Source organism: Rhineura floridana, chromosome 16 (genome assembly GCF_030035675.1).
Source record: "Rhineura floridana isolate rRhiFlo1 chromosome 16, rRhiFlo1.hap2, whole genome shotgun sequence".
Lineage (NCBI taxonomy): Eukaryota > Metazoa > Chordata > Lepidosauria > Squamata > Rhineuridae > Rhineura > Rhineura floridana.
In genome coordinates, this window is record NC_084495.1 from 11,385,540 (window position 1) to 11,404,307 (window position 18,768).

An 18,768-nucleotide genomic window follows, 5' to 3' on the forward strand; every position below is an offset into this window, starting at 1 on the left:
AACAGGTCCAAAATATATCTACCAAGGTTCTGTCTGGGACCACTCGAAATCCGATCAAGTGAGGCCAATCCTTTACAAGCATGATGGGTTGCTAGTTCTTTCCAGGCTCAGTAAATGTTTTGGGACCATGGTATCTTAGGATCGTCTTCTCCTATATGGAGTTGCTCATGAATTTAATTCTACTTCAGCTGTCAGGTGTGTGTACAAGACAGAGGGGCTTTTTCTGTTTTGGCACCCATATGCAGAGTGGTCTCCCAAGAGAGCTACAGCAGGACCCTTCACTGCCTGCCTTTAGGCAGGCTTTGAAAACAGCTTTGATCCTCTCTGGGACATCCTCAGGACAGGCCCTCTCAATCTGCCTTTAGCCTATCACTACTTTCAGATCTTTATTTTATTCAATTATTTTACACTCTTTGCATTATTTAATATGCCATTTTATTGGCTTTTGCATTTTTGATATTGCGAGCTGCCTTCTATATAGTCCTATATAGAAAGATAGAAGATGGGATTTTGCCCCTCCCTGTACCATTGCCATTTTACGGAAGCTTTCCTGCCTTGGCGCTTGGAAGCCATTCTTAGTCTCCATAGGCTGCCAGGAAAGTGGATGCTGATGTGTCTGGACCCAGTTGTCGACTTACTCAATCAGTTCCCAGTCCTATTCTGTGCCTACTAATATCCTCTGTCTTTTTTTTTGGAAGCCTCCAAGACAAAAGACTCCACTGCCTCCCAATGTTGAAATGCTGTAATATTTCAAAAAGGCTATTTTCACATTTAACCTAAATCTACCTTCTTGTGGCTTAAACCCATTGCTTCCTGTCCTATGGGGGGAGCACAGAGCGTGAATTCTTCTGCATTTTCCAAGAATATGATAGGCAAAAATTGTGATTGAAATGTAACAGTTTCTCCTGGTCATTTCCACAGAATCTGGTCTGCATGCCAAGCAGTGCTTAGTAAAATATTTCTACATTGCCCACATTGTTTGTTTGTTTTGTTTTCTTGATTTATTGTATTTATTGTATTTATATATTGCTTGTTTTTTATCTTTTTGTACACCGCCCAGAGAGCCTTCGGGCTTAGGGCGGTATATAAATTTATTTAATTAATTAATTAAATAAATAAATAAATAAATAAATAAATATCTGATAGAAAGTGATGGTGAAGGCATCACAGGAAAATGCATGAACATGTGGTTGTTCCATGCATTAACACCAACATGTGACCCTCACATTTCCACAGAAAGCCAAATGGAAGGTCAAATCAGGCACTAGGTGAAATGTGGAGGATTTCATAGCTGAGGCTCCACTATCAAAAGTACCTATCTCTGGTATCCACCCTCCTCACCTCCCTGCAAAGGGACATCCAGTGCCCCACCCTTTCCAGGAATTGTAGGTATCATTCATTGGGTTTAAGCCCAATGTCCCCTTCCCTTATCTCCCCTTGGCCCTCAGCCAAATCCCTCACCCCACTGACATACTACTGAATTGGCAACCAGAGCCCAGCCTTCCAAGTTTATCTTATTAAATAGGCAGGCTCATTCAGGAATAGGTAGCCCTTCAAATACCCTCATCCCACAAGACTTAGAAAGCTGAAACAATTTGCAGGTAATGTTTGGGTATAACATTAAACTGTAAGCGAGTGCTACACCTGGGATAGGGAACCTACAGCCCTCTAGATGGTGTTGGACTTTGGCTCCCATCAACCCCATCCAGCATGGCCAATGGTCAGGGGTGATGGGAGTATAGTCCAACAACATCTGAAGGGCCACACGTTGCTCATCCCTGCACTACATGAATGAGCCTTCAGCTCATGCACTCTCCAGTTCCAGTACCTGGAGATCAGAAGTATCTGTTTCTATTTTAAACTAATCACAGTTAGTAGTTTCACCCAATCTGTAGTTTGTTTAAACTAGGGTTTGTCTGAACTAGCCAAGACCAAACCATGGTTTTGTCCTGGCTTGTTCACATAGTCCGTAATTAAAACTAACCCCAGTTTGTGGTTTGGACAAAGCAACAAACAGCAGACGCATGCACTTAACATTAAACTGGTTTAGCATTGTGTCTGTACCAGGACACTCATAGTCTAATGCACTATTACAATATAGACCAAGCTGATGATCATAATAATCATGATTTGGAATCATGTTCACAAAGCGCTGGCATTTTTGCATCACCTTACAGAAAATATCAAATATCCTGAGGCATATCTTAGGACACAAACAAAAGCAGAACACTAGTCATTTTGTAGCATCCTAAAAAAACATGGTGGTAGGTTTGTCAAACAGCAAGTGTCTGAAGACGGGCACCTTTCATCTGTTCCAAGTGGTTTTTTCCCCTCCACTCTTCAACAACCCAAATGTCAGCTTCTCCCTTTCCAGGCAAGTTGAGTGGATGTCTTAGGTGTCCAAGCACAGTATCATATCGTTAGCACAATTGTATCCTCAGGTAGTTGGTCTGATTATTTGTTTTTCTAGGGGCTGTGAAGATATAAATGGGAAACTGTGAAAGTCCCATTGAAGACTAGCTCCTCCTGTGTAGAATCCTAATTAGCTGTATCTTCATAAACTTGGTCAGAAACTTCTTTTCAATTGAATCATTCATCAGTTTTAGACAGAGCTTGGAAAAGTTACCTTTTTGAACTACAATTCCCATCAGCCCCAGCCAGCATGGCCATTGGATTGGGCTGATGGGAGTTGTAGTTCAAAAAAGTAACTTTTCCAAGCTCTGGTTTTAGAAATTAGCTTGCATTCTTCACCTGCTCTCCCCCCCACACGATTAACCCTGATTGGTTGGCTGGCCTGTCTGCCACCTCTCCATGCCACATTTCCAGCAGCTATATCAGAAATGCTGTGCTTCATTTCAGAGCTGAGTGCAAATCTCCATCCCAAACGTTTGTGCAAATTAACCTAGGCTATCCTAGGGAATGGAAGTCAGTTGAAAACACTTCAGAGATGGACCAACTCAGCACAAATGTATGAACAAGCCTCTTGATGGTATTTACATTGTACAGCTGCAATACAGGAATACCTCGCATTAACATACTCAATGGGACCAGAGCGAGTACGTAAACTGAAAATGTCCTTAAAGTGAAGCGCTACCTTTTTATACTTTTTTTACCTCTTCTTCATGCAGAGCCTCAAAGCCCCGCGCTAAAGCCTCTGCTGCTGAGCTGCCGCGCCTCCCAGCTGATTGCGATCACGCCTCCTAGCTGATTTGCGGTGGCGCGATCGCGTCTATTTCCACCCCCACGCACCGTTAAGTGTCCGTAAATGTGAAGCAAGTTTACTAAAACGGGCATGGTGGAGTATGGAGTATGTCTGTAAAAGTGAGTGTACTTTAAGTGAAGGTCCGTATAGCGGGATATTCCTGTAGTGTATCTTTTTATTACAGGCCTCTTTTATTCATTGTTTGTCATGGCAGACAGTGACCAGACCAAGGCCAGTTCGTTAAAGCACATCATCCATTTCCCTCCTTAATACAATATCTCTGAGTACAGCATTGCGTGGAGGAACTTCATGTAGATACACCTATACACAGACGTCGCCCTCAGCAAGTTCCACAACCATGAGAGCCTATGATCTCTCTGCTATGCTCCTAGTATCTGTTTACAACCAATTTCATGACAAGGGTTTCTCCATGCTATCTCACCCCTAGGGACCAAAGGCAGGGTTTGCACAGAGAAGAAAATGGCTGACTTGCATGTATGAACTGACCTTAAATCATTTGTTTATTCTAAATGAATTTGTATTGGGAAGTTCAGTGAATGTTAATGCGCTATGAGTTAGACTTTTCAAGGGTTACCAACAAGAATGCTCCTTCCTATTCCCATGATGATGATGTGAAGCTGGGGATAATCTTGACTTTGTATTGCATGTTGAACTATACCTGGCTCTGCTGACTGGGTGGGCCTTTTTTGAGCCTTACTATTCCATTGCACGAATCTAAGCAGCCGTAGAGAAAACTTGTGGGAGGGGGTTGTGTAATCTGGCCTCCCCCCCCCCGTCAATCTATTAGTAAGCCCAATTTAACATTATAATTGTTACTTTTTCCTAAAGACTATATAGCTTGTATACTAGGATTCAGTTATTACTTGTCTGAGACTACTGGATCAAGTTTCACACTTAACTGCTCCAAAACAGCATTTTTTTTTTTAAAAAAGTTGGATATTAACAAAAAATATATTCCAAATGAGACTTTGTATGTGTGCTAGCTTTATGAAACAATAAATGTTTTCAGGTTAGTTTTTAGCAGAGAAGAGTCATCACATTATTTCCTGCTAACTAGGAACAACCATGTTTAATTTCTCAGTGTTGCCATCAAGTATGTTTTCCAAGGAAAAGTGGGTATTGCATTGAAAAGCTCAGTTCTTCCTAGATAAACTGAAAATGGCTAATGTTTCAAAGCCTTTCGTGCACTGTGGAATCCAGATCTCCAGATGATTCATAATTACTGCATGTCTCCTGCCTAACCTCACAGAAATGTTATCTTGCACCAGTTGTATAGCTCTCTGTTTGGGGGTTCTGGTTTGCATGAGCAATTTGGATATCTTTCAAGCCACTTGGAATAAGTGAGAGAGTAATAGCATGGAAGGGCTCAGAGGGTACCTCACAGAGCCTTTCATCATTAGGCTTTCCAGTCCATATCAAGCCGTTTGCCTGTTGGTTGAAATGGAGTTAGCTGTGTTAGTCCTTGTGTCTTTGGTAAGTCTTACGTATCACATAAAATAGCTGCTTCACCTGGACACTGACAGCTGATGTATCCTATGTTTGGTATTATAAGAATGCTCCATCACTTTTGGACAACAGATGTGTTCACAAAAGAGACATTCGATTGTATTCAGCTAAGTCCTACTCAGAGTGTAGCCATGGAAATTAATGAACCAAAGTTCGTCATGTCTATTAACTTCAGTGGGTTTACTGTGAGTAGGACTGACATGGAATACCACCCATTTGGAATGAACTGCTTCTGGCCTTTTCTTGGATTCAGTGGAAGATGCTGACAGATTCCTTGCATCCTAAGTGAAGGATAGGTTTCCTTCCCCTTGGCTTCGCATTCAGGAGAGGCTAAATTAATGTGACTTTTAAAAAACCTAGAAGAGTAAATCAGGTCAAAAATTGGGAGGACCTTTTAAAAATAATAATAATCAGAATTGACTTTTTGAGTTTTATATTTCTAACAATCTCTATGTTTTCATTTTTAAATGTACTAATAAAACTGCCCATTTCTTTCAGGTGGGTGTACATGGCATTAGAATAGAATTCATCAATGAAAAAGGATCAAAACGCACCGCCACCTACTTACCGGAGGTTGCAAAGGAGCAAGGTCATTGTTGCACTTTATCTCATATGATCTGGTGAAGAATTTAAACATACCTAGCAACTTAAAATGCAATATTTGACCTTGCGCTGATGTCAGATGATGGAGCGATACTTTAATTGTAAGGGACGACTCTTCTTTAAATGCCACTTATGTATCAATAGAAAATAAGGGTTGTATCCAACTAAGTCATACTCAGAGTAGACCTATTGAAATTAATGGACTTCAGTTAGCCAAGTCCATTGATTTCAGTGGCTCTATGACTTACCTGGACGCAATCCTAATCCCCTTGTTTGGGAATGCTTCCATAAATTGCAGCAATCTAGCAGTATGCTATAATAAGCTAACTGAGCATCAAGATCACTAACATGCCAAATGTGGAATAAAGCCCACATAGTCATGGTAACAAAAAACTGCCTTTTTGCTGCACACGGCTAACCTCAGCAATGTGGAAAACTCTTTTCAGTGAGTGATGGGATGATGATTATTCATCACTGCTGTAATGTTCCTTATGTCCTGCTGCCACAGTTGATATTTCATCTGTATGTACTTTGATTTGGTACTATTTGGAGGAGATAAAGCCGTTTGAGATTTTTGCCTCCATTGTCGCTTCGCACATTCAGTCCTAGTCCTACTCAGAGTAGAACTACTGAAATTAATATTATTTATTATTTATTACATTTGTATACCACCCCATAGCCGAAGCTCTCTGGGCAGTTTACAACAATTAAAAACATTAAGAACAAATACACAAATATACAAATTTAAAAACACTTAAAAAAAAAATTTAAATAATAGACATGATTAACTTAGGTTCATTAAATTAAGTGGGTCTTTTCTGAGTAGGACATAATGGGTAATACAACCCATTATGTTTTTTTTATTAGAAAAATGGGTTTCTAAAAATGCAATGTGTGAATGAAAGTTACTGGAAAAGATGTGTATCATGTAGGTCAGAGAGCCAGAATTGATTGGATATGCCCTGTCAGGTGTACAACAGATCACACACTAACTTGGGTTTGCTGCCGTGGGATGTGTGGAATCCCCGTAAGACCATTAGTAAAAATGGCATAAAAGCCACTATCAAGATGTGAACAGACTAAAGTGGCATGCAGCCTCAGCTTCCAGTATTAAATTGAAAGCTACCATGATTGTCTGCTAGCGCAGAGCAGTGTCACTTTATCCCTTGGCATCTCTGTGGTAAAAACCCAGTAAAGTTTGCATTAATGGTTAAGAGTGAAAATCAGTTGAGTTTTGGACTATAAATGCCAGTAAGGACCACCCTTGTGTATGACTCTGATCCTCTTCCTATCTTCATGAAAACCATACAGTAATCAGGGCTCCCATCTAATTCCACAATATAAGGCAGCCTGTCTGTTAGCAGCCCTGTCGTGCTCCATGGTATAACAAAGGCACAGGCCCATTGGCTCCTCACGTGGGAAAGCTCTGTGAACTTTGTCATTGCCATGAAATGAAGCTGCTAATCTATACCCCCCCCCAAGATTCTCTCTTCTAGCTGCTGTTGTTTTCATTGTGGTAGTACTGCTTTTATTGCATTAGCTACACGTTTTGTGTATCTCTCTACAGGGGTTTTGAGTTTTTCAAAGTACACCAAGGAGGACTGTCATTGGCAGCATCTCATTGGGCTGTATCCTCTGTTAGTCACACTCAGAGGGTTGTATTCAACCAAATCCTACACAGAGAAGACCCACTGAAATTAATGAACCTAAGTTAGTCATGTCTATTAACTTCATTGGGTCTACTCTTGAGTAGGAATGACATTGAATACCACCCAGAGTAGACCCAGTGACAGGTGGGATCATTGTTCATCCTTTGTCTTTATACATCTGCATCTTTTGAGACACTGCAAAGGTCTCTTGAGAGGCTCACTAGATTTACAAGGCATATTCAACCGGTGTGAAAAAAACTGTTCTCTGTCTGAATCCATCAAGTGCCGCTACTGTGCAACCACCTATTCACAAGCACTGTGGGCACAGACAAGGGTTGAGCAAACAGTTGTGCCGATTGCTCTTTGCAAATAACATTTATTTTTTGTGCATTGCTATGACACAGCTTCTTTGATAAAATGTAAGTCACATATTTGCTCTTCATCATTTTATGGTGATGTGAACTATGTTTCATTTTAAGGACCTTTGAAGTAGGGTGCTTCTAAGCCATAGTTATTATCAAGTGGTCATTTGCAATATAAACATGAAATAGGAAACGGGAGCTTTTGCTTTTTATTTACTACATTTTTATCCTGTTCTTCCTCCAGGGAGCTCTGGAGACACACACAGCCCCCTCACTGCCTTTATTCTCCTCAACAACTCTGTCTCAGAAGGGTAGTGACAGACCCAAAATCACCCAGGAACTTCAGAAGTGATTGAGAAAGTGAACCTGGGTCGGTCTTGTTGTAGTCCAACACTCTGTAGCTTGTGGGTGGAAGTCCTTTGCCCTCTAAGTGTGGCTGGACTCCAATCCCCATTATCCCTGGCCATTGGCCATGCTGGCTTGAGCTGGTGGGAGTTGGAGTCCAACATCCCTGCTCTAGCTTTTACACTACACTGGCTCTCACTGTGTGGCATTGATGGTGACATTTCGCTATTTTGGCGCTGTGGTTTGAAGGCTGTGGGTTTTTTTACCTTTTCTGGGGCCATGTTTCAACCAACAGACATGCAATACTGCTATTAGAAACCTCAGTTCCAAGTGTTTTTATGTAGCTCTTTATGCCTACATGGCAGCTGATTTCTTCTTTTAAAAACAAACTCTAGAAAGCAGAGCTGTGTGTGCCTTATAATTACCCACTGGGCAACTCTTCATAAGTCTCATTTCTTCTGGCAGGGGCATATTTCTAAGTGAGAGTATCTGCATGCCCATGTGATTAGCATCCAAAGTCTAGGTAATGACCCTCAGTAGTTATGCTTTGCAATACGGTTTTTGATGTCTGTTTTCTCATACTTTTTTTTTCTCTTGATGAATCTCAACAGGATGGGACCATATTCAGACCATAGATTCCTTATTGAGGAAAGGAGGCTACAAGGCTCCAATTACAAATGATTTCAGGAAAACAATAAAACTGACCAGGTAGGAGGCTGTTCGCTATACGCCTGTGATCTGCATTTCATGAGTGTTTGCCGGTTTTAGTATTGGCCATAAGCAAACTCATTTCTGCAGCACCTGTGCCAATAACGGCAACCAGCATTTCTGGTCTAATAATGCACATCCAGTAGAAAGTAACAGATGGCAGTATGAGAGGGCCACAGTTCTTCATTTTAAAGGCTGAGGCAGCTGCTTACAGACTCAGGGGCCCAAGGAAGGTGACTAAGACAAAACAGATGTTGCATCATATACACGAATGTCTTAGTTGCAAGGCCGAGACTGTGGCATTTCCCTCTGTGCTGTGGCCCTGCTAAAAATTCTCCCCCACCCCTTACTGCTGCTATTAAAGGAAAAATGTAGATTTGCTTTTTTATAAAAGTATTTATATGCCACCAGTTCATACCATATAGCATGGTGGTGTACAGTAGCATATACAATAAGACACCATAAAAACAGTACAAAATGATTAAAATTACGTGATTGAAAATACGACACATTAAATGCATGCATGCATTTAACATAAACCTGTTGTGGCCCTCGCATAGGAGTGCTGTGTTAGGCTTCTGACATACCTACCCTGTCTTCCCACCAGGATGGGTTAAACCTTGTATTGAACAGGGCTGAGATCAGTTTTGAGCCCTTGAAGTCAAGTTTAGGTTGACCACTTTATTGAGCTCTTTCATTTTATAAATTTCCTACAGCATGACTTGCTGCCTAGCTCTGTCATAGCATTTGGCTCAGTCCAATCGATGCCAGGGATGGGGAACCTGTGGCCAGCCAGATATTGTTGGATTCGAAATTGCATCGTCTTAGGCCATTGGCCGTTCCAGCTAGGGCTGGGGGGAGTTCGAAGGCCATGGCTGGTGTTGTGCTCCTGCTCTATGCAAATGTAATGGGAGGGTGGGGGTCCTTTTAACTAGCCGCTACTTCTCCAGTGCCATGCACAGTGGGAAGTTGGTAAAACTGACTTGACCTAGATTGCAACTGCTTTCATTTCAAGTCATTTTAGCTCTTAAGCTAAACTTTCAACAGCAGAACAATTCTGCCATCTTTATTTTCTTTTTAAATGGCTAAATGTGCGCCAATCAGCACTATTCCTATAGTTAAAAATCAAACTACCTTTAAAATCAATTCCAGAACTGTTATAAATATTGGAAAGATGTATGTTTGTGTGTGTTCCTTATCATGGGCAGTATCTAATGATGACCGATGCACCAAACGGCATGTACAGCTTTAGTAAAATTGCTTGTTCATTATACCAAATATTTAACCCACTCCTCCTCCAAAGAACTCTTGGTTCTTCCTTTCCCACTTTATCCTCACAACAACACTGTTACGTAGGGTAGGGCTGAGAGGAGTTGATTGGACAAAGGTCACCCAGTCAGCATCAAGGCTGAGCAGGGAATTGAGCCCGAGTCTCCCTGGTTCTGATCCAGCACTCTAACCATTCTATCACACTGCCTCTTTGTGTTGTGTTGCTCTATGCTGAGTTACACTTTTCCTAAATAATGGCTCAAGGCAATCTAGAAGCCTATAGAAACACTTGGATCAGAGGCGAGGGTGGGGCAGAAAAACTGAACATGTAAAACACCACCTCCCAAATCCGTGCAGCTACATGTACGGGACCATCTTGGCTCTTACCCTACATCAGAGGTGGGGAACCTTTGCTGGACTACAACTCCCATCATCCCAGACCATTGGCCATGTTGGCTGGGGCTGATGGGTATGGTAGTTCAGCAACATCTGAAGGGCCAGAAGTTGCCTACCCAACCTGTATCCTAAGATAGGCAACCAATAGCTGTGCTCTTGTAACAGTTTATTACTTGGGTAGCTTTCTGGGGGAAGTGTGAGGCCTGTCACTCAGACATGGAAGCCCTAGTGCATGTGATTGACTTGGACTCCATGGTCCTTTTAATCTGTCACTGCTGGTGAGCCTTTTCAGTCCTTGCTATTGCAACAAAAAACAACTTACTGGGCTGAATGTGGCCTCCGGATGTGCTTGTTGGATTTCCTTGATCCTGAGATTCTTCACCTTGGCTATTCTCAATGGCCATCACAGTCTGTTGCCATCTGCTTGATTTGTGGAGCTATTTTCTTTAACATGGGCTTCGGCGATGTTAATTTAGGCCCATATTTCTACATGGCACACAAGCCCGTCATTTTATATTTAAACTTTGGCAGTGAAAGAATTCCCATTACTTAGAACTGCTGCAACTAAGCAGCCTTTGTGAGGGTTGCAGGGAATTGCAGGGAAATTTTATTCTGATGTCAATGGCTGCACTTTATAAGCCATAAGAGTAATACTTTTTTTAAAAAATCTTATTTTGTCAAGGTCGCTGCTTCTTGTGCATCAGTTTTTGAAAAAGACGGTGCATCTAGATCGAGAAAGCAGTGGGGTTGAAATCTTTTCTTTTAAGAGAGTGCTCTGCAAGTTGGGAGGATTCTGCTTTAGAAAGAAAAAAGCTAATATGCTCTTGAGATCACAGAGAAAAGAGGGTTGGCGCCTAAGTAGCCCACTGGTGGCACAGTCCAGCTTTCAGAAGCAGCTCTGAGGCCAACATTGCTTGGACCTCGATAAGATTGGGAATGTTTCAGTTCTGCCAGTCTCAATGGAGAGAACCCTAGGAGAACTGGACCTCCTCTGCAAAGCACAGCCAGATTCCTCGTGTGTTCCATTCTGCAACTTCTTTGCATCTTGCCTAAACTGATGAGGCACCCTAGACATTCCTAGGCATGATGTGGGAGCCACTGTCCGTGACTTCATCCCACAGCATTGCTATGATATTCAAAGATCCACCAACAATCACACAGGTGCTTCTGACAAAAACATCACCCCTGGTCCTGGCCAGGCAGTGATTGTGTGGTAAGGACCTGCTCAGTTGACCCAATCCAAAAGCCTTTTGACAGCAAGAATTTGGTGGCATTTGCTCCTTAACCAAGCAGGAGGAAGACTAGTTGGAGATGAATGTCTCATTTCCAAGTGAGTTTTTTGAGTCTGTTCTCAAAGAGATTAGATCTGCAAGACTGAAATTGGCTTCATCTGAAATTCCCTTCCCCCAGCTGAAAATTTAATTTAATTGATTAGTCAGATGGGCTGCAACTTAATGGTGTTTATCTTGGGGACAAGGAACTAGTTTGGACATATATACTATGGAAAATGGACTGCCTTCAAGTCGATTCCGACTAATGGACGACCCTATGAATAGGTTTTCATGGTAAGCGGTATTCAGAGGGGGTTTACCATTGCCTCCCTCTGAGGCTGAGAGGCAGTGACTGGCCCAAGGTCACCCAGTGAGCTTCATGGTGGTGTGGGGATTCGAACCCTGGTCTCTCAGGTCGTAGTCCAGCACCTTAACCACTACACCACACCGGCTCTCTGTATATACTATAACAGGGCATAAAAACAGTAGCCTTTCCTTGTAGCATAGATTGGCAGCTTTTATTTGTTAAATGACAAAGTATCTCACTCTTCCCTCAGTATCTCAAAAAGGCACCTATGTTGTTGGTAATATGCAGTTTAAGAAATATCAATTAGTTAAAAGGCAGGAGGTTAATCAACTAAACATTCTTTAATCAGTTAAGAGCTCTAGAAGGGATGATAGTGACTTCTCTGAAATGGAGGCCTGCAGTGGCATAAATTGTGTTCCAGTTTGGATGCAATGTTAAACCAAGGCTGTGTATTGTGTGCACAACCAGCAGCAACCCCCATGCTTGGGCCCAAGTGCAGCTGCAAGGAGATTGAAATCTTTGCTTTTAAAGTAACGATAGCTTCTCATTGCATCTAAACTGGGGTGAACTCTGGTTAGTTCTAACTATAATCTGTTGAAATGAGCCAGGATCGTAACGCACGGTGTGATCCTAGCTTCCTATAGTTTAACTAACCAGCGTCTGCTCCAGTTTGGACACATCAAGAAACTTCAATTTGTTTAAAGCAGAAGCGAAAGCTTCTACTCCCCTCATGGCCGTGCTGGATAAAGGCCTCCCTGGTGTCCTTTTCAAAAATCAGGGAAAGACTACAGCTCAGTGGTAGAGCATCTGCTTTGAATGCCAAAGGTCCCAGGTTCAATCCCCAGCATCTCCAGGTAGGACTGGGAAAGATTGATTCGCTGTCTGAAACCCTGAATAGCCGCTGCAGATCAGTATAGAACATATTAATTCTCTGATTTGGAATAAGGCAACTTCCTATGTGCCTGGAGGAATAGGGAGGGAGAGCCCATGCACATAACACTAAATCACAGTCCGGTGTTGTGTCTGAAGCACAGCAGAATCTAGTTGTTGTGGTGAAATGAGAAGCATCTATGAACAGTTCCATTTTTGCTGCCCTTCGCTGCCTCTGGTGCACATTCAAGGCCTTGAGCCAGATGCCAAATCTCAAGGCAAGGATGGTGCCTTCTAGACATTGCTGGATTCCAACTCCCATCATCCCTGACCATTAGCCATGTTTGCTGGGTCTGATGGAAGTCCAGCAACATCTGGAGTGCAGGACATTGGGTTCCAGAAGGTTTCAGAGGGGCGAAGGAGTACCATTTGGAAATTGCCTTACCCACGCACTACAGTGAACACCGCACTTCTCATCATGGCAAGGAAAGGGCAAACAAAGACAACTGTCCAAGAGCCATTTGGTGAACTGACACAGCTTGCCTTAGAAGCTTGGCCTCTGCTCCGTTCTTTCCTGTGCCAAATCTGCATTTAGCTGAAAACAGGAGAGTTCTAATGAATTGCTTTCTCCTCTGTCAGTGGGTTACAGGGGCAAATGATTTACACTTTCTCTTGTTGTTGAATGTATTTCTCCTCTGCCTTTTAGGACAAAGCTAGAAGCTAGGTTACAAGAAAATGTTTTTTTTTTTCTAAAAAAAACAAAACAGTTGGCAGGTATTAAAAACAGCTTCAGATAAATAACACAGGAAACAAGTTTAAAAAAACCAGTAATAAAACTTTTTTTTAAAAAAAAACTAGGGACTACTTAAAGGCCACTCGATGGACGGGAAAGGCCTTCAACAAGTTTGCTATAGCTTGCAGTTCATAGAAGGCAGAGGATTACAGCAGGTGACGGAATTTCCCTTTTTTTGTGTTTCATCTGCTGTGTCATTAAATAACTTATTGTACAGGACAGTCCCAATTTATATATTTTGTAATTAAATGGTATAGTCCATATCTCTCCAGCGAAATAAATTTATGCTCCAGTTTTTTATTTATTTATTTATTTAATTAATTTTGTATCCTGCCCTTCCTCCCAGCAGGAGCCCAGGGCGGCAAGCAAAGCGCTAAAAACACGTTAAAACATCATAAAAACAAATCTTAAAATACATGAAAACAAAACAGCTTTAAAAACAATTTAAAAAACTTTTAAAAAGGGTTAAAAACATTATTTAAAAAACGTATTGAGCAATTCTAACACAGACGCAGACTGGGATAAGGTCTCTACTTAAAAGGCTTGTTGAAAGAGGAAAGTCTTCAAAAGGCGCTGAAAGGATAGCAGAGATGGCACCTGCCTAATATTCAAAGGGAGGGAATTCCACGGGGTAGGTGCTGCCACACTAAAGGTCCAGTTCCAATTATCAATTGTAGCAATCAGTACTGGCATGCTCTTCCAATTAATTCATAACGGCCCTGTACCCTCCAAAGCTGTCCTATTTGGGTTCTTCCTCATAAGAGGTGTGCTCCTAGGCAGCTGAGGGGTAATGGGCAAACAAAGTGTGAATGTGTGCACATATGTAGCCACTACAAGCAGGCTGCAATGTCTGTGTGTTGTATTACTTTTAACGGGGGAGGGGGGCGGCACTCGGAACTGGATGGACATTCATCCAGCCTTGAATCCACTGGATCTTTTGCAGGTCTCTGGATTTAAGCACAAGTCTGTTCCTTAACAGGAAACTTCCCAGTGTGCTGCTTTGGGAGATCCTGAATGTTTCCCTTTTCTTTAAACCCGTCTCTCTCTCTCTCCCCCCCCCTTCCCTGCCCCTTTAGGTACCGTAGTGAGAAGATGACCATGAGTTACACGGAATACCTTGCCCACCGTCAGCATCATCACTTCCAGAATGGCATTGGGCACCCCCTTCCACAGTACAACCATTATTCCTGACACTGAGCCGCATGACCAGTCCCTGGACCTCTCTGCAGACCTCTTCCCAGGAGACCCCGCCCCCTCTTGGTCTAGCTATCTCTATTACTGTACCATTTTATGATGATAGTTTCCGTTGCCATGATGACGCTTCTCTGTGGCAGGTTAAGTTCATCATGGCAACGGATGGAAACGCTGCATTATTACAAAGAGCCCCTTCACTCTTCTTCTTTTTTTAAAAAAAATCTTACTAAGTTACTGTGGGGTTGTTGTTTTTGTTTTGGCAGCATATAGAACTTTTGGGATTTTTTTAATATGATTTTAAATTTCTACTTCATTAACATTGAATTACATCAATCAAGGTTTTCTGTGAGACTGTGGATGGAAGAATATAATGCTTAAGGGTTTGGACCAGGTAACACAAAGCATGACTAGCTGCTCATAAAATAAAAACATACCAGATTTAGGTCAGAAACTAAACCGTGAAGGAAGCCTGAGTGGAACTAGCCATGTAGTCCACAGTGTCCCATCAGTTAAAGCTGTTTTTCTTTCATGTAGGTAAATATATGCGCCTCAGATCTTGTTCTGATAATCCCAGGAGGGGATAAATTGCTTGATTATGAATAGAAAGAAGCTATGATTTTTTGCACGAGAGACAATAATCGTAGGAAGAATTTCATTACAGGGCCAGGCTGGGATCCTTATTCCATTGACTTTGACAAGATGCTGTCCGTTAAAATCACTGGAATTAAACTATCACCTCAGGTGTCTGATCTAGGAAGGGGATGTGCCACCTTTTCAACCATGGGGCTGAAGGGTAGTACACACAGACCAGATCAGGCTACCAAAGGTGGACACAATCCAGCCAGCTCTGTCCTTGTACAGCTCCCATTTACAGCAAGGGGGCTTGTGCATGAGTGACTGATTGCACCAGCAAGATTAAACTCCAAGCACCAATGCTGCTCTAAGGCTTCTTGATAGGAGCTGGTAGCCAAAACAGTTGGGACGTTGCAGCTGTTGTATTATGAAGTCAATGGGTTTAGGTATTAGTGCCTTTGACTAGGGTGCAGTTTTATCAAATTAATAGGAAAGCATGGAAACAGAAACACGAGAAAAGATGCTATACTGAACTCAGTTCTCCAAAGAGAGCTGGTGAAGAATGAGATTATTTTGAGAGCAGAATTCAGTTTTCTTCCCCCTTCCCACCAAATTCCAGTTGCCTAGAGTTTATAACAAATCAACCCAGCACAGTTACTATGTTAAGAAATAGTGGTGGTGGATATGAAAAGCGTGTTTGGATTTCATGTGTCTGAATGGTGCTGAGCACAGGGATCAGTACTGTCACACTGGCTGGCTTTTTGTCCTGCATGGAAGAAGCAGCAAGAGTTATTGGCCTGGTCAGACCCCAGCCATGAGGATGGGAGAGAGAGAAAAGTGTTCACGTAGCTGGACATACTTGGTAGTTTGGGAGCTCACCTTGTTTTATGCACTTGTCGAACTCTTGTGAGCGATGATGAAGTGTATATCCAAGGGATAGACCCCACTCTTTACTAGAAGACCAGACCTCCTTTAATTTGGATGAGCCAAATACATTTTGGCAGAAATCTCAGCATCTTTTGTTCACTAGAAGTTCATATATGCATACATAAATTAATAGATGAGTGTGAGCAAAACCAAACACTGTGTTAAATGGCAGTTTGTTAAGACTCCTCAAATGTTTTTTGTTTCCAAGAGGTAATTGGATGTACAATATTCTCAGTTCTCATAGGTACAGAGAGGTAAGCAGAGGTAGTCTCCTTCATCCACAGCATTTGATGTCCAAAAATTAACTTTCTGTTTTAATGCCTTAATTTTAAGTGAGCAGGAGGCCTGAAAACACAAGTAGCCAACAGATGTCTAGCAGACATTTCAGGTTGGGAAAAGAATTGGCCATAGCTTCTATTGACGTTATGGGTGAGGTGTTGTTTTTTTTCCTTACATTTGGGTGTTGGAAAGCGGATTCATGTTGAAGTGACAGCTATAATCCAGTGGCTTTCTGAATGCAACTTTTCATTGTTGCCCTGTAAAGGGAAACTTGAGCACAAGCTGAAAAAAAATATCTGCTGCAAACATTTGAAAAATCAGCCATGGCCACCCAATCCCATCGTTCTCCATTGTCTCATTATAGCTCATGCTTCTGGGTGAGCTCATTAAGAGGTTTTTTAAAAAGATCTATTATATATATATAAATATATGTGTATTTAAAGGTGCTAATCAACCTTGAGCAGGTCACGTGACTGGTCATGCGGACTCAAAAATCATATCAGATTTTTTTAGAAAAAATCCTCAATATATGCACATGTTATACAGAATTTCTTACCAGTATAATAATGATATACTGATTTAAATAAAATATCCTGCAGGGTTTGAAGGACGAAGTCAGCAATACTTCCCACCGTGGCTTGGAGGAGGAAAAAAGGATCATTTTGTCTCCTTTTTTTGTACACAGCATAATGCACAATGTGTTTTTGTCTATCTTTCAGTAGCTGTTGCTTGGGAAATTAAAACTAGTTCAAAGGGATATACAAACTGGAAAGGTGTGCTTTAAAAAAAAAATGAAAAACCTCCAGCCCCTTCTGAACCTGTCTTGCGTATGTTCATTTAGAAAGAGCTCTTATTTGGTATGGTGTAGACAGAAGCTTCAGCAAATGTTCCGTTGTTACATATAGATGAATCAGTTTCTCACTGACTTCTTTTCTTGGCACCTATCGCCGAGTCTGGAAGTGCCAACAACACAAAGGACTATGTTTCTTATGTAATTGTAGGCTTATTTGTACAAAAACATAGTGTACTTCACAGGAACATAATAGGTCTGTTCACTGAAAACAAATCAAGAAAACCAAGGCTTGGAATATGTTTGGCAGTTTGTTCCTAAATATGCAAATTAAAATTGGAGTGCTTTTTTGTTGATTCTTAAAATCCCAGACAGATTCTCATCTTCCTCTCATATTGATCGCTGAGCTTTGGGGCAAGCATTGATCAGGGGTTTTTGCCTTATTTCATTCCAAAAGGCTCTTTAGTTCTAGCTTTAAAAGTTTGTTTCCTGTACCCGTTCGGTATGGGGCAGTTGTAGAACAAGTCTCTCTGGCTAAGCTAAAGGAGGGAGTGTTCCTGAGCCGCGCACACACACACACACACACACACACACACACACACACACACACACACACACACACACAATTCCAGTAGCTAGAGGCCTGTGCAGTAGTGCTGTGTGTTGCATCATGCCATCTTTCCATTTGGACCACTGCAGGCTGTTGTAGGACAGGAGGTGCTTTGCAGCACAGCCACCCTATTGTCAGCTGCCAGCACTGGGCCACACACCTCCACTGTGTATGTATCTCGACTTCTTTACTTGTTTTCAACTGTGCGGGTTATTAAAACTGTTGTCTGGAGTAGATTACATCTCTTGTGTGTTGGACCGAACCAAAGACGCCTCCAGCCAAGCCTAAATGCTGCTCCTACAAAAAAGAAAAAAAGCCTGCCTTCCAGTCCTTCCAAAGTCTCTGCAGGATTAAATGGGTTAACTTTTTTATTTTTGTACAGTTTCTAACTGATTTTTGCTAGTGATGTTAATTGAATTAAGTTTTGAGGAGCCTAAGCAACTCCTCCATTGAAATAAACTGGTGACTTTTATGTTTAAATAAAATAATATAGAAACCCAAAGTGTGCCTCTCAGATTTTAAGGGTTTCTGGTTACATTTATTAAGACCAGCAATGATTATTCTTTATATACAAAGATATGTTTTTCCTTGTTTTTTTATTACCGTTTCAGAAGAAAGAAAATAAACCTTCCTTTTGCTCTGGATCCAGTAACGGCGCTGGTACACAAATGCACTGATTAAAAAAAACTTTTGTAACAACTTATGACTGTTTTGTATATCAAAGTTAATTCTTTTCAAAAGACTTGGATCTAGTTTATAAGTTATTTTAGTGTTTTATATGTTACAAGAATTAATTGTTCACCAGCATAATGAGTTCTTTAAATGCAACAAAGGTAACACAAATGGGCAAGACAAAAAAAGGCTGCCTGGAGTAGCCTGAAGGCCCTTCTTTTTTTCCTTCCTTAGTAACTTGACTATTGATTACAATATTATCACAGATTACCACAAACCTCCTTCCATTAAAACTAGATCCTTCCATGTTTATTTGCTATTAGTGTGAAGAAACTGTTGAATAAAACGGGCATTTTTATAAGTATGGCTTAAAGGTGAAAATGAGGAAAAAGCAAAAAAATATATAGAAGGTAATTTGTGG

General features: G+C 41.5%; 1 protein-coding gene across 1 annotated transcript in view; it reads left to right on the top strand.

Moving 5' to 3' along the window:
• The window catches only part of AMMECR1 (AMMECR nuclear protein 1), a 179,688-nt gene extending 161,511 nt beyond the window's left edge, over nt 1-18,177 (top strand). The window contains exons 4-6 of the mRNA XM_061598340.1: nt 5,228-5,318; nt 8,300-8,396; nt 14,379-18,177. Coding sequence (XP_061454324.1) covers nt 5,228-5,318; nt 8,300-8,396; nt 14,379-14,493 — 303 coding nt within the window. The 3' untranslated portion in view covers nt 14,494-18,177. The remainder of the gene's footprint in view (nt 1-5,227; nt 5,319-8,299; nt 8,397-14,378) is intronic.
• Nucleotides 18,178-18,768: the final 591 nt, after the last annotated feature.